Source organism: Paramisgurnus dabryanus, chromosome 24 (genome assembly GCF_030506205.2).
Source record: "Paramisgurnus dabryanus chromosome 24, PD_genome_1.1, whole genome shotgun sequence".
NCBI classification, from domain to species: Eukaryota; Metazoa; Chordata; class Actinopteri; order Cypriniformes; family Cobitidae; genus Paramisgurnus; species Paramisgurnus dabryanus.
Genome location: NC_133360.1, coordinates 28,539,562 through 28,561,655, shown reverse-complemented (window position 1 = coordinate 28,561,655; position 22,094 = coordinate 28,539,562). Strand labels below are relative to the sequence as shown.

At 35.6% G+C, this 22,094-nt stretch overlaps 1 protein-coding gene and 1 long non-coding RNA gene across 2 annotated transcripts; both read right to left on the bottom strand.

Moving 5' to 3' along the window:
- Positions 1-180: 180 nt before the first annotated feature.
- On the bottom strand, positions 181-4,669 carry LOC135741258 (uncharacterized). Its single transcript, XR_010529402.1, has 3 exons — positions 4,549-4,669; positions 4,138-4,464; positions 181-2,363 (listed from the first exon to the last, which is right to left on the bottom strand). It is a non-coding gene; the product is annotated as an uncharacterized lncRNA (long non-coding RNA).
- Positions 4,670-11,416: 6,747 nt separating this feature from the next.
- LOC135741161 (CD276 antigen homolog) lies at positions 11,417-19,900 on the bottom strand. The gene is made up of 4 exons (XM_065259812.2): positions 19,759-19,900; positions 16,452-16,483; positions 16,036-16,362; positions 11,417-12,559 (listed from the first exon to the last, which is right to left on the bottom strand). The coding sequence occupies exons 1-4, from the start codon at positions 19,791-19,793 to the stop codon at positions 12,432-12,434; spliced, it is 522 nt and encodes a 173-aa protein (XP_065115884.1). The 5' UTR covers positions 19,794-19,900; the 3' UTR covers positions 11,417-12,431.
- Positions 19,901-22,094: the final 2,194 nt, after the last annotated feature.

Below are 22,094 nucleotides of genomic sequence, written 5' to 3'. Positions count from 1 at the left end.
TTGTATTTAAAAACATTTCTCAACCAATCAGAATAAAGCATTCAACAGGCCCATGGTATAAAACAATGATGTGAAGGAGTCACGCAGGGTTTACTTTATTTTGTGATAATGACTAAAAGACTGTACATTATAATGATTATTTATGTCTGGCTACTAAATTGACATTTATTAAATTTTTTATTATGTTACAGAATAATAAGTCCTAGAAGATGAAAATATCACACTGTAAAAGTTTAGTTGTCAATTAATGATTTTATTTTCAGTTCATTAGTAATATTTGACTTCATTTGAGAAAAACTGCAACACATTTATGTGTGTTTTAAATGCTAATATTAATTTCTCTATTGTTTTTCAGTATGTTTTGGTGGACGTTCCCACACTATACAGTAGGTATTAGTCTGTCAATGTCAACGGGACCTACAACTGCCCAAATGATGAACATAACTGATCCTGCTTCATTTCTTATATGTGATAAAGTATATTCATGATATTACATAAGTTTATCTCTTTAATCTTAAGAATCGCAGCATGACTACAGTTGTGTATAAGATGCAACATACTTTGTAAAATCTCACATTTTCATTTAACATCCAGTTATACAATAAACAATGACATTGTCAGACATGAGTGTTGTATTGATGTGCATAAATGCATTTTGGTTTAATTTAGATATTACATTCCATAAATTCATTTTTTTCATATTTTATATACTCATTAATTCTAAAATAATTTGTTCACATTATATGCCAACAATGCATGCATTTACAAATTAAAGACTAACAATGTGGTCAGTGGAAACTTCATGTGTGGTGTGTAAAAAAAAACTGTTGTAAGCTTCAAAGTGTTAGTTTCATATCTCAGAAGTGTGAGAACACCTGCATCATCTTTAGCTATTAAATATATAAATATAAATAAATATGTAAACAACACTGGTACAGAAGCATTCCTCTTTTAGTTTTTTTAACACTCAACAAAATATTAATATTAATTAATATTAGAACAAAATACAACCAACAGAAAATTTAAAACTGAATAAAAATGTAAAATAAATGTGAACTAAAAAACAACAGGAAGAGCTTCTGAACCAGTGCTGTTTACATCTTGCAAAATGGTCGATAACACCTGCTAATAAAAATTGCTATAATAATAAATCTCATGAGAGATAAACTAATTCTCAACATAAATAACAACAATAACAATTAAAGTTATGTCTACAAATGAGTGGTTTGTATAGGTTCAACATTTTTTTTTTGAATGAGGTTTAAACTGGTTTACAGTGACACCACGTGGTAGAAATGTTAATTTCAAGATTGACACTACTATTTTAACCACCATTTACTTTTGGGAATGTTAATCAATTAGAAATGATTTTTAAATACTATGTTTTAAAAGGGTCAGCTCTGTGTATTCAAACACTTTATTTTGTATGTGTTTATTGCATTCTCTTAAAGACTCGTATAAAGATGCTTGGTTTGAAAATAAATGTAGATCAAGATAAACAGTCAAACAAACCAAACATCCTAAATGTAAACATCACAAACACAAGTGAAATAAAGACTATATTATTATGTACATACATTATTTGATTTACAATGTTTTTTATTATCTGTCCATGCAGCACATTTAACAGATATCTGTTTAGTGGATCATTTTAACACACTGACTTTTGATAAAGTGCATTTTGCATAATAATTTGGAAAAGCATAATTTGCATATTTTTCAAAGTATTAAAGTATCTTTTGACATTTTAAATATGTCAAATTATGTTTTTAAATAGAATGACATGCACATACATTTAGTCAGAGACTGATCACTCCAGTACTTACTGAGCATTTTAGAAGTGAACCTGTGACCATTAGGCTGTATAACTCCTCTTCGTAAGTGCTGGGACAATTCATTATTGAAGTAAATTACCCGGGTATAGTTTTAAATTTTTTTTTTATTATCTATTAATTTTTAAATCATTGATGGGCATATAATTATGTTTTTATTTCTTTTTTATTTCATTACTTTCTTTTTAATAATTGTAACACAAAAGCAATGTCCCCCCAGGATTAATAAAGTTCTTTGAATTGAATTAATCACTAGGATTAATCTTAGCCTGGTTGTTAGCCTACTCTGGAGCAGGCAGGCTAGCTGCAAAGAGTAAATCTCCATAGTAACTTCATCAAGATTAATTTAGCCTCCCTTCATGCAACCAAGTCAGGGCTAAATTCAGCCAGGATTACTAGAAAATCTCAGCTTAATCCCTTATCTTGCTTTTATGCAATAGCTCTCATGTCTTGATTGTGCTCCTTGGTTGCTTTTGTCTTCTGATTTCTCTACTTCATGGTTGTTTTGGTCTTCTGATTTCTCTGCACGACCTAAAAACAATTATAAAAAAGGGAAGTTGAGAAATAAAGCATGATTGGCTTGTGATGAAGTAGACAATTTCACATTATAAGTTAACAGCCCATAAATTAACTCCTGTTAGCAACCGTAAGGAGCGTCACATTTCCTGCTGAAGTCAGAGGTATTCAGACCAATCACAATGTACAGATTAGCTGGCCAATCAGGGACATAGAGCTTTACAAATCCATGCGTTTCAGGCAGGGGCGGAGTGGGACCAAAAAATCTACCAGGAAATTTCGTATACCACCGGCCCACTGTAGTTACTACAAAAGGTCTCGTAGCCTATTTGTAGTAAAACTAGGGTAATACAAATTGTAATCAATCTGCCACCCCCGAAAAAAAACTTTTTCATAATAATAACAATAAAATCATTAAATCATGGTTAATTTTCCTAAATGAGTAACTATACAAAATGATACATGTTTGAAAGACGGAGATGCGCACCTGAATCAGCTATTACATAACAGAGCGAGGCCAGAGATGAACATGCTCATAAATGGGAGTAATATGGAATAATATGTGCATCTTTGAATAACTGTAAGAATATTTCCTTTAAATATCATTTTTGTCATATAAAGTTTTGAGAGATAATAATGTTTTTTCCATTGTTATTACTTATTTATTTTAACGTGTTTGGCGCATTTACCTCAGAGATTATTTCAGTAAGATTGCTGTTTTTCCGCTAATAATAATAATACAATTTTCATGCCAATCCTGCTTCCTTGTCTGTTTATTAATTTCATTTTTAAGTTATATATGGATATTTATTGTCATATGAGACCTTCATTGCCGTTATATACTCTTGTCTAATATTCAATCATATACCGAATAATGTGTGCATCTTTGAATAACTGTAAGAATACAGTTCCTTTGAAAATAGTTTTTGTCAAAGTTTTGAGAAAAATAATGTTGTGAGGGTATTTATATATTGCAGTTAAATACTCTCGTCTATTATTAATCCGACCGCATATGTACTGCAATAGGCATTCGGCCGCGCAGCTTTTAACATCAAAGGCCGACAGGCTATGCAATTTGGAGTGGGGCCGTTCAATGATCCCCCTGTATTTTAAAAAACCTAAACATGATTGGACCTGCCGAACAGGTTGAGCAATTTTATATAGCCTACTGTGTTGAGCAAAGAAGCTGCACAGTTTGACCAGAGGGAAGTGGCCGCACATCAGGCCGCCAGACTTGCAATACCTATTATCAGACCGGCCCTCGCAGCCTCAAAACATTACCGGCCCACTGGGAAATGTCCCGACTCTCCCGATGGCCACTCCGCTACTGTTTCAGGAAGAGAGTGAAATCTGGCGCTACAAAAATGTACGGTATGTGGAAAATAATGTGTTTTTAAACCATAAACCATGCACGCAAACACATTATATTATACAAAATACACAAAATAACATGGATTTTAGCAATGAAATAGTTGCTCTTTAAATCACTAAAAGGCTTCCTTCCGCTAGAAAAAATAGTCCCTGATCGGCTCTAACAGAACGTTTCTCATTGTTTACATTACTAAAAGTGTTGTGCAGCGATACACAGAATTGTAATAAATAAATAAAGCACGCTAATGACCAATTAGAATCAAGGATTAAAACTAACCGGTTTATTACCCACTCAGACAAGCAGTGATGATATATTGTATAATATACAATAAAAAGTTAATAAAAATGAATGACATTTGTGGAATTATTTAAGGTATTCGAACTATATATTAAAATGAATGCATTAATTTTTACACACCTTTGACAAGAAGTTCGACCTTCCGCATTATTGCCTCTTTACTGATTAAACAGGAGTACTTTCCTCCATCAGTCTCTTGAAGATTGTTCAGCTGGATGGAGAAGTTTCCTTTCAAATAATTTTCAGGAAAACTTTCAGCTCTGCTCTTGTACTCTAACTCTTGTTTCTCTACTGACCCTTTACCTTTAATTATATCATACACAACCATGCTTTCTTTATGTCGCCAGTATACAGTTATGTCTTGGATTGTACGCTGATCTGCACTTCCAGAACATGGCAGGACAACAGATCCACCGATAACACCCTCGACTGTGACCTCCAGAGACACTGAAAACATAAAAGTACACATAGATGAGAAAACAAACAGATTTTTATGCAATAAGCATAGAAATAAGAAGATTAAGCACTTACCTTTATGTATAAACAAGAAAACAATAAATATCCTGTAAACAATAAATGCACCTGTTAGTTTTCACAATACAAAACATCACCGTTTGCTCTAATATTTAATTCAGAGATATATGATTCAAGGGACTTATGTACATCTATTAGAGACCTTTTTTTAAATGAGGAAGATAAAGAACAGATACATTTACTTTAAAGGTTGCATTTTTTACAAAGTTGTGCGTTTCAAATTTAATTTCTGTTAACTGAATTTTATTAAAGCATTTTGGGTAACAATTCAGTATTGAAAAAGCCACAGACAAAAAAAGGAAATGAAAAACAATGCTAAATGCAATTGATAAAATCCAAATAACCATACAATCATGCATAAACAACATAGCGACTTAAACAGACTTAGAGATTTTAGTGCTCATAGCTCTGTTGGACATTATTTTGGCTCAGTTTCATGGACCCAGACAAAATGCATATTTGAGCTGACTGAAAACAACTAAGACATTTTTTCGTCTAAAGATGCACGAGTAATGTTTTTTTCTTAGGCATATTTTCTAAAAACTGCTGAAATGTCCTAATTTTACTACGACTTCATCCTGTCTTATATTTGTGTGTGTGTGTGTGTGTGTGTGTGTGTGGTGTGCGTGCGTGCGTGCACTTTTAAGAATGTATTTTTAATGTAACGTTAGTAAGAATATAAACTCTGAGTATGTACTTAACTTTATTTTATTAAATATTTGGGGTTTTTAATGCACTTGATTATATGATAACAGATAATAAACGATATAAAGAGAGTAAGGAAAGAGGATATCATTTTACTTAATACTTCGTCTCCTCCGTCCTCGCGTCTTTTTTTCCTCACTTGCAGCTAGCCTAGGATTCCTAGGAGAGTGGAGCTAAGACACGAGGAAAGAAAGCAAGGAAAGGAAACGAGGATGCACAAATAAGAATTGAGAAGTACCCTATGGTTTAACATTACGTTAGATTTGGAAAGTTCCGCATACTTTAATTTAACGTTACTTCCCGCGGCATGTAACGTAAACATTATAAGGTTTATGGTGGAAAAAAACCTACCTGACGATCATGACAACAGAGATGAAATCTTTCATTATATTGGTTTATTGACGGGTTGATATTTTGTTTGGAAATTATACGCAAAAGTGCGCGTCTAGGCTAGACCGGATAAGTTAGAAGGCTGACTGCCAATGACGTCCCCGGCCGCGACGAAGGCTGTCCCACTCACATATCTATGGTCCCACCCACCCTGTGGCTGCGTCCCTTTCTTTTACTGTCTATGCTGCGTCCGAATACCCACCCACACTTGCGGGGTGCTTCTCAATTCTTATTTGTGCATCCTCGTTTCCTTTCCTTGCATCTTAGCTCCACCCTCCTAGGATGCAAGTAAGGAAAGACGCGAGGACGGAGGAGACGAAGTATTAAGTTAAATGATATCCTCTTTCCTTAGTCAACGTTAATTATCTGTTATCAATTAATCAAGTGCATTAAAACCCCCAAATATTTAATAAAATTAAGTTAAATACATTCTTGAGTTATAGTACATAAACGCATGACGTATTTCATGTATTTTCCAAAGTGTTCTAGTGGGTCTGAAGATCCCAAACATGCAAGTAGAATTATTTAACCGATGGGACAGACTTAGGGGTTGTGTACACCAAAACTTTTACGCCCGCGGCCGGCGCATGTTTTCAATTGTTTCCAATGGAAGCTCGGCGTTTTTCAAATAAGCCAGCAGCTAGCGGGATTTTTCCGCGCTGAAAACCGGCGCTCGGCGGTTTTTCCGCGCTCGACGCTGAGCGGCGAGAGTTGAAAGAGATTCAACTTTGGGAGAAAAGCTCCGCTCGTCAATGTCAGTTCTCACACGGCTGCCCAATCACAGTGGAGGAGGGGCGGGACATTACCACAGCAACCAACTGCCTCGCAGCTGAAGTATCACAGCTACCAAAGCGCTCAGCTGAAGAAAGCTGGCACTCAGCTGAAAAACAGCTGGCATTCGGCGTCCTCAAGGCGTTTTCAGCCGCGTTTAAAAGTTTTGGTGTGTCCAGCCCCTTAGGGGTTGTGTACACCAAAACTTTTATGCCTGCGGCCGGCGCATGTTTTCAATTGTTTCCAATGGAAGCTCTGCGTTTTTCAAATAAGCCAGCAGCTAGCGGGTTTTTTCCGCGCTGAAAACCGGCGCTCGGTGGTTTTTCCGCGCTCGACGCTGAGCGTCGAGAGTTGAAAGAGATTCAACTTTGGGAGAAAAGCTCCGCTCGTCAATGTCAGTTCTCACACGGCCGCCCAATCACAGTGGAGGAGGGGCGGGACATTACCACAGCAACCAACCGGCTCGCAGCTGAAGTATCACAGCTATCAAAGCGCTCAGCTGATGAAAGCTGGCACTCAGCTGAAAAACAGCTGGCATTCGGCGTCCTCAAGGCGTTTTCAGCCACGTTTAAAAGTTTTGGTGTGTCCAGCCCCTTAGTGTAAAAATGTCAATCCAGGTCGTGGCAGCAATTTGCACCAAAACATATTTGTTTTTTATTTACTTAAATAAATAAAAAAGTTTTTCTCTAAATAAAATGAACACAAAAATATTTGAAATTATGCCAATGAAATTTGCAACACTTTCCGCTTTACTACCAAAATATGTAATATGAATTTATTAACTTACAATTAAAGTTTCTGCATCACCTCACAAAGTCTGGGCGAAAGTCTCACGATTTACATCCAGAACATGATGCATGATGGGATATACCACTCCAAAGTGGTATTTAAGATAGTGTGGGTTTAGTGTGGGTTAAGGGAACTGCACTTACAGTTTTAAGACATGGGACAGTCTTGTGCCCTTACTTCCTGTTGAGTGCACATGCTCTCAAGTGGCCAAGACTGCAAGTGTGGGTATTTGGACGCAGCCTGAGTCTCGTATGAGGTTGTAAATCAGTATAGACCATTTTGCAAGATGTAAACAACACTGATCCAGAAACACTTCCTTATTCAGTTTCTAACAGTTTATTTATTCCTCACATATCTTAAAGATGTAATTTTTTACAGGTGCAAATTTATTCTGCTTCTGAAAGTTGAACAAAAGTGTAGCTATTAGTTTTATTCAGTGGTGGCCGGTGACTTCTTTTTTCGAGGGCACACGATGTGAAGCTCATCTCATCATGTATGTAGCCCGTCATGTGTGTGGTTCGTCATTTCAAAATATGTGTTCGATGCATCAAGTGAACCTATGTGCATCATGCGTCATTTCAAAATAAATGCCTGAAGCAGACGCGTCTAAAGGGTTTCTAAAAATACACGCTCGTGTTTGCCAGATACTCTCTTAATCTCATGTGTATTCAGAGTTTATTGTAGAGTGAGTGTCTTGCAAGGATTTTGTAAAACATGAGTGTCTCTTTTATTATAAATCCTTTTGTGCAGCAGGCACTTATTTTGACAAAAAATGTGATGCACATGGTTCACATTACGCGTCAAACACATATTTTGAAAACATGAGCAACACACATGACACTCCCAACACTTATTTTGAATTTGTGCCCCACGGAAGAGCAGTCACCAGCCGCCACTGATCTTATTTAAAAAAAAGTTCAGCAAATGTTAATTTCAGAGTGTTTATGTGTTAGAGAAAAACTTAAAAAAGTTAAATACAAATTACAAGTAATTAGATTATGGCTTCACGTCGTGCCGCATTACTACCTTGGGTGTGCATTATTTTGAAATAATTCAACGGCTACGGCTCATCATCAATTATTACATATTACAGTCATGACACATTTTAAACAACACAAAAAGTTATAAAGCATTTGTGTGAGTGACTGAGTGTATAAACAGGATTTTAAAGACTAACAATGTGGTCAATGCAAACCTGACTACTTCCTCATGATGTGGTATATAGTACAAAAAGCTCTGGGTTAAAGTTTTCTGTATCTCATAAATGTGTGTCACACGCTTTAGAAAAAACATCATGAGGTTACAGCTCTGTAAGTTATTTCTGTTTTATTTCAGATATTTTATCATGTTTTATCATATAAATGTGATGATTAAATAGATGTATTATGGGAAATAAGCATTATTATATCTGTTTTTAATTTTATCTCTTAGATCTTCTCATATGGGCTCAAACTGTAAATGCTTTGATGGATAAACTAACAGATCTGGGACAGAATGTGACTATAAACTGTGATCTAGATGGGAATGAGGTTTATTGGATTTTACTAAAACTACCAGATCCACCAGTTATCATATTGCGCACCACCACACATAAACCTTTTTACTACAATAAAAAATATAAATAAAAATATTTTATTCAATCAAAGAATCAACTGTTTATAAATAATGTCACTCTTCATGAGTTAGGAGTTTATTACTGTATGAACACAGACTCATATACAACATTCAGCAATGTCACCAGATTACACATCAATGGTAAGTGATTCAATCATGTTTATACTTACATTTTACTTAAACAACTAAAACATCAACTAAACCCTTCAGTAATTGAAGAGTGTTTGTTATAAAATTACAAATCCAATTCCAGAAAGCCAAAATAAAACTGAAGTAACGCATGTTGGGCCGACTCTGACAGAATGGAAGATTATTGTCATCATATCTGCTGTATTTAATGCTGTTATGCTCATCATGGTTATAGGTGAGTGATTTAAAGGATATCTTGATATTAAATGAACATTTGTCATTATTTATTCCCCCTAATGTTATTCCACACCTGCTTTGAATTTTTTTAACCTACACATTATTGAAGTGTTTTTTCACACTGCACTTTAATGTATAAAGACCAAATCTGTCAAGCTCTATAAAGTGCATAAAGCATGAAAAAGAACAGTAAACGTCATTATTATATATAATTTTATTCAAAGGACTTGCAATGGCTCTTGTTCATGACAGAACCAGAAAAAGCACAAAACAATTTGAAGATATCGACCCACAGGAGCTCATGGATTTTGATAAAGACTCAACCCAAATACAGGTATGACATTAAACTAATTATGATTTATTATGTAAGGAATAATTGATGACGGGCTGTTGAATTATTTGAAAATAAAGAACAACCAAGGTGGTAATGCAGCACGACACGAAGCAGATGTGCATTATTTTCAAATAATTCAAAGGACCGGAGTCAATTATTCCTCTTATACCACGGTATACTCTGGTGCCTATTTATAAGAGAGGTGAAAAAGTAGTACACTTCCATAGTGTACTTAAAATGCTTTATTTTCACTCACTAATTTTGTACTTAATATACTAAAAATGTATCTTTAGTACTTCTTAAGATGTTTGTGTCTCAAATAGCACAGTAAAGTACACTTAGATGATCTTAAGATTATCTCAAGAAGTACTAAAGTTGAATTTTTAGTATATTAAGTACAAAATTAGTGTGCAAAAATAAAGCACTTTAAGTACACTAAGTGTACTACTTTTCCACCTGGGGTTAGTTGTGCAGTTTACAGATACATTTTTATTTAAATACATTTCTCAACTAGTACAACACAATATAACTTAACACCTAAATGATCATTTACAATAAACCCATGTGATGTTGAGGAGTCAGACTGACAGGGTTTATTTTGTGATAATGGCTAAAAGATGGTACATTATAATGCTAACTTATGTCTGGCCACTTAGAAAATAAATAAATTGACATTTATTAAATTTAAAATTATGTTACAGAATAATAAGTCCTAAAAGATGAAAATATCACGCTGTAAAAGATTGGTTGTCAAATTAATGCGGTTTTTTTTAGTCCATTAGTAATATTTGACTTCATTTAAGGATGACTACAACACATTTATGTGTGTTTTAAATGCTAATATTAATTTCTCTGTTGTTTTTCAGTATGTTCTGGTGGACGTTCCCACACTATACTGTAGGTTTTAGTCTAACCATGTCAACGGGACCTACAACTGCCCAAATGATGAACATAACTGATCCTGCTTCATTTCTTATATGTGATAAAGTATATTCCTTATATTGCATAACTTTATCTCTTTAATCTTAAGAATCGCAGCATGACTACAGTTGTGTATAAGATGCAACATACTTTGTAAAATCTCTTATTTTCATTTAACATCCAGTTAAAAAAATAAACAATGACATTGTCAAACATGAGTGTTGTATTGCTGTGACATTTTATTTATTTATTTCATATACTCATAAATGCTCAATTAATTTGTTACCCCACAGACCACTTTATATGGCAACATTGCATGCATTTACAAATTAAAGACTAACAATGTGGTCAGTGGAAACTTCATGTGTGGTGTGTAAAAAAAACTGTTGTAAGCTTCAAAGTGTTAGTTTCATATCTCAGAAGTGTGAGAACACCTGCATCATGTTTAGCTATTAAATATATAAATATAAATAAATATGTAAACAACACTGGTACAGAAGCATTCCTCTTTTAGTTTTTTAACACTCAACAAAATATTAATATTAATTAATATTAGAACAAAATACAACAAACAAAAAATTTAGTACTGAATAAAACTGTTAAATCAAAGTGAACTAAACAACAACAACAGGAAGTGCTTCTGGACCAGTGCTGTTTACATCTTGCAAAATGGTCACCTGTTAAAAAAATGCTATAATAATAATAAATCTCATGAGAGATAAACTAATTCTCAACATAAATAATAACAATTAAAGTTATGTCTACAGATGAGTGGTTTGTATAGGTTCAAAAAAAATGTTTGAATGAGGTTTAAACTGGTTTACAGTGACACCACGTGGTAGAAATATGAATTTCAAGATTTACACTACTATTTTAACCACTATTCACTTTCAGAAATGTTAATCAATCAGAAATTATTATTATTATTAAATACTTTGTATTAAAAAGTACAGCTCTGTGTATTCAAACACTTTAGACTCTGTTGTATAAAATATTTGGACAGACAACATTTATATGCAGGTGGGCATTTATTTTCTTGAAACACAGGCAACAACATAAACACTACAAGCTGCATAACAGTCGCTTATCTGTGTTGGGTAGACCTCATTTATAATTGTCATTTTACTGTATGTCTTTTATGTAAATTTTACACATTTTCTTTTAATCTTAATTTGTCTGAAAATAAATGTAGATCAACAGTCAAACAAACCAAACATCCTAATTTTAAACATCATAACGGAAACGGGAGTCTTAATAATACATAAGTATAAAATATAAATAACTTTTAAAAAAGTTTACGCTTTTTAGCTTTGAAGACATTGGTTTAAAAAGAAAGCCATTCAAAAGTCACGCAAGTATCACACACTAAAAAATGCTGCTGGGTTAAAAGTAAAACAAGACAGAATTTTGCATTGAAACAACCCATCATAGCTTAAATTATAACCAATTTTCCATATTTTGACCTAAAGCTGGAAATAACCCAGGATTTTTTAAATGTATGTTTCGATAAAACATATATATATTTTTGAATAATATGCAACAAGAAACTGTACATAATGACCAGTGACCATGTAAACATTTCAACAATCTGAAAGCTAGAAACACATTTAAACACAAGTTTTAGCTTACATACTTTTTAGCCGCTTTTAAACACCTGCTCTCTCTGGACTTTAATGTATGACTAAAGTTTAAATTTAGACCAATGGCTGGATGCCAATTATTAAAAGTTCAACTAATACATTTATGCTCACTGAAGGAGTGTAAAGCCAAACACATATAACATTTTTAAAGAAATTCCTTTTGAAATGTCTTTAAATTTAAAACACCATTTTGCTGAGAGCTGCTAAGTGCAAATAGTTTTTATGTGCAGTTGCTAATGTGCACTGAATAGTTGTTCAAATCGCTCACACAATACATACTTGTACTTCATATGTTTGTCATGCATTAGACAGCAACAAACTGTATAAATACTACAGATTATGTTATAAACTCACATAAACACCAGAATAGAAATAGGCAGCAAAAACATTGCAATCATCTCAGGTCTTGTTTGTGCTCCTTGGTTGTTGTTGTCTTTTGATTTATCTGCTTGATTGTTGTTTTGGTCTTCTGATTTCGCTGCACAATCAAAAAACAATTACATTAAAAGTAAGTTGAGAAATAAAGCATGATTGGCTTGTCATGAAGAAGACAATTTCACATTATATCATTTCTTAAAAGCATTGTGCATGACACATTTGACTTTTGTAAGGTGGGGTAAACTCTTAAACACAAAGGTGTTCCACGATGCCATTTAGAGGAAACATTTTTGTTTGGTTCCATTAAGAACCTTTAACATCCCAAGAAATAAAGTAAATTTATTCAACATTTTAAAGTGTAATATCATGCTTTTATCTCACTACATTTCACATTAAGGGCTCTATCATACACCCGGCGCAATGCAGCGCAATGCATGACGCAAGTGTCTTTCGCAAGTTTCAACCTGGCACAATTATCATTTTCACGTTTAGCACCAAGTTATTTAAAGTGACACTTTCAACCTTCATACATTTTTTCCCTTGTGATGGTACATCGACTTTAAATAGTTTGAATGACATGTCTACCATAGCCTGACGGGTCTGTATTGCTTTTACTCGTACTTTTAAACTTGGGGTTTCGGGTAGTAACCCATGCACAAAAAGAACTACAAAAATCTGCTTTACGGCATACGTCACTTCCTCTACTTTCTCAAATTTGGACGTGAGAGTGCAACAATTTATTTTCCTGATGTTTTTGTCATGGCCGAAGCAGCAACTAAGAAAAAGAAACCCAAGGTTTTGTCGGAGGAGACCAGAAAGAGAAAACATGATAGTGACAGAATAAAAGGAAGGACGAGGATCAATATTGGGTCAGCGTTCACTCGCTGGCGTGAACTAAAGAAGGAGGAGGGGTTTCTGACCGATGCTGACTTGGCCCTCATGCTTTTGTACTAGTAAGTAATGTTATAGTGCTTTAAGTCCTGTCTGGCACCCAAACACTATTTTTTTTACATGAATTTTACTGGAGGCTACTTGGAGAGTTTAGAGAAAGACTTATACCGCGTGACATTGTGGTGCCATGGTGGCGTCATGGACGATCTGGGTTCGATTCCCCTTTAAAGCAATTTTTTATATAAACTTTAACCAAGCGACCACCAGCGGTCGATACCAAGACCTTTACAAAGCGGTCTTGAGACCGGTCTCGAGAACTACAACACTATCTAGCACCCCTTAGTGGCCAAAACGTTCAGCGGTGTGCCTTTAAATTGCCCATTTTTGCGGCCATGGGCGTTCTGGTCTGAAAACGAGGTGTGTTCAGGCGCATTGTTGGCGCGTTGCTATTTTGAGGCAACTAAAATAGACTACGCCATTGACCAACAAAAACCTGGTCTAAAGTCTAAAGTCAATGGCGCAATATGTTTTATGTTAGTGCATTAGTAAAATGCGCCTATAAACGGGAGGACAACGCGGGTTTGCTTATCACAAGGTACATGAATGCGCAGCAGCACAAAAACGCTTTTAAATATGAAAGATTAAAGGATTGAATGTAAAAGATTATTATTGAATCTCTTGGACATAAATGAGGACTGATTATGAGACGTTAGAAGGCACAAAGAGCTGCTTCACCTGCAGCCTGGTAAGTAAATAAATGCTTTGCTTTAAACAAATGCATCTGTTTAAAAAAAAAAAATTAAATGCTACCCTACAGATTTATTGTATATGATTACTCTGTACCTGTGGATGTGGTGAGAGGAGAAACATTTTTAAGTAATGCTTAAAAAAAAACCCATGCCGCTGTCCGAGTGCTGAAACGCGCATAGAGCCGTTTGTAAATTCTTGTTTGTTACAAATAAAGTAATTTTAGAGTACAAACCTTTTCTTACATACTTGTAGATTATTTTTTTATGATATTGGATAGCCATACATTTAAAGCAATTAAAAGCCTGCTTTTTTACTTCCATGACTAAAAGAAAACGGGTTTTAAAGGTTTTAATAAAAAAAATTAAATTTCAATACAAGTGAAAAACAACATAATTATTTAACATTAATCTTAAACTGGGGGTCTTCTTCCTCCGCTTAGTTTTTCAGTTTACAAAGTCCGTCATCTAAATAGGGATTAGACATAACGCCAGAGCAACTGGCTTTTAAAGGGGATGAGAGCTGTGACTCTCATTGGTTTATTGCACGTTACGCCCAAAACACACACATTACTCATTAGGAGAATATGAACAACCCTTTTCGACCCTGCACAAACCATTTTTCCAGTCGTTAAATTAGCAAAAGTGGATTCGGACATGCCTGTTTAGACCGTGCGCTGTGCGTTTTAGACAATGCACTTAGATTGTTTAAATAGGGCCCAATATATCTTTTAATTCTTAATTAGTTACATAAATAATAACTCAAGTAACTGAATTAAATTATATAGAAAAATAAAGGTCTTCATAAGATAGTACTAGATTTTTTTATTTAAAAAATTATGTATTAAATGTAAAAAACAACTTGCTTTATGAAATATAGTGAAGTGAAAGTACAGTATAAGCATCGGAACATAGAGAAGTAAAAGTTTGCCAAAAAAACTCCTCTTAGGTAAGAAAGAGGCGGTTCTTCTAAGAACTTTTGATGGATTGGTCCAAACATTGTTCTTCTATGGCATCGCTGTGAAGAAACTTTAAGCACCTTTATTTTTAAGAGTGCATGTTGTGTCAAACTTTATCTGAACCAAGAGAAAGATGAATTTTAAAGATCTTATGTTTTGGTTATGCTTTTGTGCTGCTGCTGTATTAGTTGTGTGTTAATTTTTTTATTGTTTTAATAACTAAAGAGCACTCAAGTAAGCAATAAGGCATAAATGGGTGTGCCGTGTAACTGAATAAGTCACTGCTGAAGGTTGTTGTAATTGCGATTATTATTGACAAATGACGATTAAGAAACTTTACATTAACGTTTTGAAATGTTTAATAACTTTTTGTGAAGCAGCTGCATTGTAAATTCTAAACATTCAAAACAAAATAATGTAATGTAAATAATAAATAATTATGGGAGTATGGATGGCTAAAGGACACATCTACTTTTAAAGATGCCATAGAATGTAAAACTGTATTTTATTAATTGTATTTATTTAACTCGATTAATTGTGCACCCAATGCAAGCCCTTCAACCGTTACTTATTCACGCATGACTTATACAGCACAGCCCCAAACACTTTATTGCGTTTATAAAACAATAAACACACAAGTTAAATCACTAAAAGGCTTCCTTCCGCTGGAAAAAATAGTTCCGGACCGACTGTAACAGAACGTTTCTCATTGTTTACATTACTAAAATTGCTGTGCAGTGATACACAAAATAATTATAAATGTGTTTAATTATAAATAAAGCACGTTAATGCCCAATCAGAATCAAGGTTTAAAACCTAACTGGTTTATAACCCACTCAGAAAAGCAGTGACGATATATTTAGCCAACCAATAAGAACATGCATGTAAAAAAGTTAATAAAAATGAATGACATTTTGTGGAATTATTTAAGGTATTCATACAATATATTCAATGTATGCAATGCATTAATTTTTACACACCTTTGACAAGAAGTTCGACCTTCCGAATTATTGACTCTTCACCGATTAAACAGGAATACTTTCCTGCATCAGTCTCTTGAAGTTTTTTCAGAAGGAGGGAAAAGTTTCCTTTCAAATAATTTTCAGGAAAACTTTCAGTTCTGTTCTTGTACTGTAACTCTTGTTTCTCTACTGACGCGTTACCTTTAATTATATTATACACAACCATGCTTTCTTTATGTCGCCAGAATACATCTAAGTCTTCAGGTGTACCCTGATGTGCCTTTCCAGAACATGGCAGGACAACAGAACCACCGACAACACCTTCGACTGTGACATCCAGAGACGCTGAAAACAGAGAAGTACACATACATGAGAAAACAAACAGATTTTTATGCAATAAAATATGCATAGGAATAGCAAGATTAAGCACTTACCTTTTTGTATAAACAAGAAAACAATAAATATCCTGTAAACAAAAAATGTACCTGTTAGTTTTTTTACAATATCAAACATCAATGTTTGCTCTAATATTTAATAAAAAAAATATATATAATTTAAGGTAAAAACAACACTATGTACATCTTTAGGGACGTTTCAAATTTAATTTCAATTAACATTTTATTAAAGCATTTTGGGTCACAATTCAGTATTGAAAGGTCACAGACAGCAAATGAAAAACAACGCTAAATGCAATTGATAGAATCCAAATAGCATGGAAAATCATGCATAGACAGCATAGTGACTTATAAGGAGAAGAAAACAAATTCATTGTCCTTTATTGTTGACATCGAAGACTGCATGGTCTATCAAAGTCTACAGCAAATTTTAAACAAGTTTATCATTGTAGATGCCAGTCAAATAGGGGGAAATGCCAAAATAGCCAGCTTGGTGCATGCCCTTATTCTCAAAAATTAAACAAAACTAACATTATATATATATCCACAAACAGCAGACATCAGTGATGCGCTGCAGTGCAGAGTATACGCAGCTATATCACTTCTTTATAAGATGGCATGGGGTACCACTTCTAAATATTAAATATGAATATTAATTTCATAATTATCTTTATGCTGAGATGTCAAGCAGCAGAAGTTAAGTGACAATACTAGACCATTATATGTAAGACTAGTCTTACATGTCACTGTTTATTCTGAACTTGGACTTCAATACACATAAATATGGTATAATTCTTTAATAACAGAAGTTATATATCTACAAACAGCCGACATCAATGCCATTGTAAATGGCCTCAGGTGATCGACGCTGTGAAGCACTGCGGTTTCTTGTAAAAACAAGAGAATGCAAAAAGTTTCTTGGAGAAACGCAAAAGTTTTGGAGGAGAACGCTAAATGTTTCTCGGGGGAATGCAAAAGCTGCAGGGTTCAACATAAAGGACTGCCCGGTGTCCCAGGGCAAGCGTGAGAGAAGTTCAGGCCAGTAAAAAGTATTGTCACTTGCCCGATCGGGCCAGTGCTTCACCCTCAGTCACTAAAATATATTTTTAAGGAGACATTTACTTGGGTAAAACACGAAGAAAGAAACGATGTAATATTCTGCACAGTTTGGTGTCAGTTTACAGGTAAAGCAGAAAAGTTGGGAGCCTTTTTTGTTGGAACATATATGTTGTATGTATACAATTTTATTACACGGCTCTCTGGAATGCTTGATTCTGATTGGTCAGTTGAGACATTTGCAGGTTCGTTCTTTTCAAATAATAACCGCTCCAAAGTAATAACGCATAGCCGGTACTACTTGTACGATTAAAATGCTCCGCGCCAATAAAGATTACTGTTTGGCGCCATCTTGTGACAAACACTGGATGGAAAATTTTGACATAAATTTTAACATGTATGGAAAAAACAAAACATTTAAACAGTGGATAGAAGAACGAACAACGACAAGACACAGAGAGCTTACTGAGAGTGAACTTGACAAAATAGAGCATGACAGCTACGAAGCCAACACACAAAAAAATACAGAATGGGCATTAAAACTTCTCAAAGACTGGCTAAAAGAGAAAAAATGGAGACAGACAAGTATGAAGCAGAGGATATTAATAATGTATTACGATCATTTTATGCATCTGTGCAAAGTTTCGCGGAAGGATAAAAATGTTAATTTAAAACAAATATGCCAATAAAATGTTTCAAATTCATATTCATGTCCAGTTTTTTTTCTTATGTGGCAAGTAGCCGTGTAATAAGCGGGATAATGTAGAGGCAGCCGGTAGTTATTGGGAAATAAGCCCCTTCAGTGTGATACAAGACCCTCCGCTTCGCTAACACTGTCGGGGCTTATTTCCCGATAACTACCGCCTGCCTCTACATTATCCCTTACATATTTGACTTATGAATTATTATTTTTAAATATGTGACACTGACATTTTTTTATAGCCTGGCTCCGCCCTCCTACGTGCTTCCGCTTATTTTTCATTTCGCTTCAGCAGTACGTCTGGGATTTCTCTATAGGGTTTCGTTTTCTCCTGCAAAAATCTGCAGGACCAATCAGCGAACAGATGGGGGTGGCTAAGAAAGATGACGTTGAGGTCGTGCGTCAGTTTGAGTTGTAGTTCAGTAATGGCAGCGGAGAAAGACGTGAGAAAAGCCATTCGGTCCGTTGTTGCAAAACTGCTGAATATACAGAAGTTAAAGCCGGAGCAAGAACCAGGTTTGCTAACTTTTGTTTGTCTGATTATTCTGACTTGTTGTTTCCATCCGGTTTCGGTGCATGATATACGTCACGACCACATGTTAGCGATTGGCTTTGGCAGATCCTGAGTGACTCTGGGCATATCCAATAGTTTTAAACTTCAACAATGGACCCCCCTTAACGGAAGTAACGCTTTGCTATGGAGCGTGGCCAGACTCTCTGTACAAATGAAATGAATGTACGAGAGTCTGGTTATACCAGGCTAATTTTTTTTATTGAGGTCAGTGAAAATTTGGCCAGGGCAAGTGAAAACCTGAACGGCTGGCCTGACCAGGCGTTGAGGCCTGAATATTTTCCTCTCATCCCAAATATTGTCCACCACCATGTCCTCTGGCGCGCTCCGTAGTTTTGCCTCAAAATGCACACAGGTAATGTTTTTAGTAAGGCGTGTTTGTTAAAACTAGTTATATTTATTTATTAAACTAAGGCCTAGTCCTAGCTTAAGCTAATCCCTGTCCAGGAAACCCCCCCATAATGATAAAACAAAACTACAGAGGTTTAACTTTTATGTTTTTTATATTTTGAAGCCAAATCACAACATATCCTGTGTGTGCTGCTTAACTGAACTGTATTCGTGTATAGTGAAGCCTATATGTACAAGTTTAAGCACGTTACAGTCACGCACGGTGAAGTGAAGAGTATTCAGCAATGTCAACATTCAAGTACAGTAGGTAAAAAAATGTGCTTGGCATGTTCGGGCACGTGTGTAACACGTTACGTATGCGCGGATTTATACCGTGTAACTTATCTGGTAAAATAGAGTAACCATAATTTTTTGGCAGATTGATAACCACAAATTTGTATTACTGTATTATAGTTTTACAACAACTATGTATAATGTGGTGAAATCATAGTACATTTGTGATTACGGTGGTTTTACGACAATTCAAAACAAAAATTTGTTAAAATTTAAACCATCGGATCACTATGGTTTAATCATTAACCTGGAAAGTCCCGCATACTTTAACGTTACTTCCGCCCGCGGCGTGTAACGATATACGGCTTTTACCAAATATGGTGGAAAAAACATACCTGACGATCGTGACTACAGAGATGAAATATTTCATTATATTGGTTTAGTGACGGGTGGATATTTTGTTTGGAAATTATACGCAAAAGTGCTCGTCTATTCCAGAATATGGCAGCCTAGACAGGAAGTAGCTACAACAAGGCCTGTGACGTCACCGGGTCGCGACAAAAGCCATCCCACCCGTGGCTGCGTCAAGATACCCACACTTGGGGTCTTTGCACTTGACCACTTGACTACTAACATGATGTATTTTTCCTGTATTTTGCCCAAGTGTGGGCGTGAAGATCCCAGGCGTGCATGTAGAATTATTCACTGGATGGATGGTTTTTCTTTAAATAAAATAAACACATCTGAAATTAAAATTTGTTGAACTTAAAGATATTATCTACACTTACCTAAGACATTCAGAATCAGAATTATTTGCACCGGTTCATATTAAAGTTCATTGTTTATGTGGTAGTCCCTGAATAGACGACACAATTATTGTTTCTATTTACGTTCTAAATATGTTTACAAAATACATACATAACAATGCCATTTGCACCGATGAAATTTGAAACACTTTTATTTATTACCAAAATATGTAACATCCGTTTATTAACGTACAATTAAAACTTTCTGCGTCATCTTGCGAGGTCTGGGCGAAAGTCTCACAATTTACATCCAGAACATGCATGATGGGATACGCTTGGCCTTGGGTTAAGGGTACTGCACTTTGCCAGTTTTAAGACATGGGACAGTCTTGCGCACTTACTTCCTGTTGCGTGCACGCGCTCTCAAGTGGCCAAGTGTGGGTGTTTGGACGCAGCCGTTGTTTCTAATTATGTGAAAAAGCAGATGTTTTACAAAATACATAACAATGTTTGCACCAATGAAACACTTTCCGTTAACAACCAAAATATGTAATATCCATTTTCTAACTTAGAATTAAAAGTTTCCACAACATCTCACAAGGTCTGGTCGAAAGTCTCACGATTTACATCCAGAACATGATGCATGATGGGCCTTGAATACCGCTCCAAAATGGTATTTCTGATTGTGTGGGTTTAGTGTGGGTTTAGGCTTTGTCCACACGTAGCCGGTGCATTCCCTATCCAATAATTTTTTTTCCTCGTTCTAAAAAAATTATTCGGAAACACTGTGTCGTCTCAAGAAATATCTGCGCACACACGAAAGCACTGAAACTGACTGAAAGCGGTGTAGTATATATGCCAGACTAGTATGGGGCGCTGTAATTCTGCCACAGATATACAATATACACGGAGAAGAAGACTTTGGGTATGCGCATAACCTTGCGCGCTGTATACGAACCAAGAGAAGAAGAAGTGATGGCGAATGCAACAACTTCAAGAGCAAGAGCGGAGACTTTCTCCTGGTTGTTTTCCGTGGTGGATCTAAGAGCATGTGGCATATGGTATTGTCCATTATCGCTTGTTGCTCACCACAATTGCATAGAAGCAATAGATTTTGCTGTAATAAAGCTAGTAGGCTTAGTAGCTTCTGTAGCACGAACACAATCACGTAGTCCGCCATTATTGTTGTTGCTGTTACGTGTGATGCTGCCGACACTTGATGTGATGACATTTTCACTTCACAAAATATACGGATTGGCTGTACACACGAAACCGCAAGGGTGTTGATTTCAGATTTATCCACTTTAGGACCCGGTTTCAAAAAATAGCGGTTTCAGTCTCCCAAAACGCCGGATCCGTGTGGATGAAATGCCAATACGATAAAAAATTTATACGTATACAGTGATACGCGTGTCCGTGTGGACAGCCCCTTAGTGTGGGTTAAGGGCACTGCAGTTTGCCAGTTTTAAGACATGGGACAGTCTTGCTCACTTATAATAATAATTTGTTACATTTATATAGCGCTTTTCTGCAGCACCCAAAGCGCTTTACATATGAATGGGGGAATCTCCTCAACCACCAACAATGTGCAGTATCCACCTGGATGATGCGACAGCAGCCATATTGCACCAGAACGCCCACCACACACCAGCTTATTAGTGGAGAGGAGACCGAGTGATATAGCCAATTAGTATGGGGGGATGATTAGTAGGGCAATGGGCAAGTTTGGCCAGGATGCCAAGGCACACCCCCTACTTTTTTTCGAAAGACATCCTGGGATTTGACAGTATAGTGTCCCTGTCACTATACTGGGATGTTAGGACCCACACAGACCACAGGGTGAGAGCACCCCCTGCGTGTCTCATTAATACCTCTACCAGCCTCAACCTGGTTTTCCCAGGAGGTCTCCCTTCCAAGTACTGACCAGGCTCATCCCTGCTTAGCTTAAGTGGGCAAGCTGTCTTGGGCTACAGGGTGATATGGCT

What these genes read in the sequence shown, in the direction of transcription:
- LOC135741161 (XM_065259812.2), bottom strand. Translation starts at nt 19,793, where the DNA reads ATGAAATATTTCATCTCTGTAGTCACGATCGTCAG. An exon ending in TTTCTTGTTTATACAAAAAG is followed by an intron (nt 16,363 to 16,451) that starts GTAAGTGCTTAA and finishes CTCTGTTTTCAG; the next exon opens with CGTCTCTGGATGTCACAGTC. An exon ending in GGTCGAACTTCTTGTCAAAG is followed by an intron (nt 12,560 to 16,035) that starts GTGTGTAAAAAT and finishes TTGATTGTGCAG; the next exon opens with CGAAATCAGAAGACCAAAAC.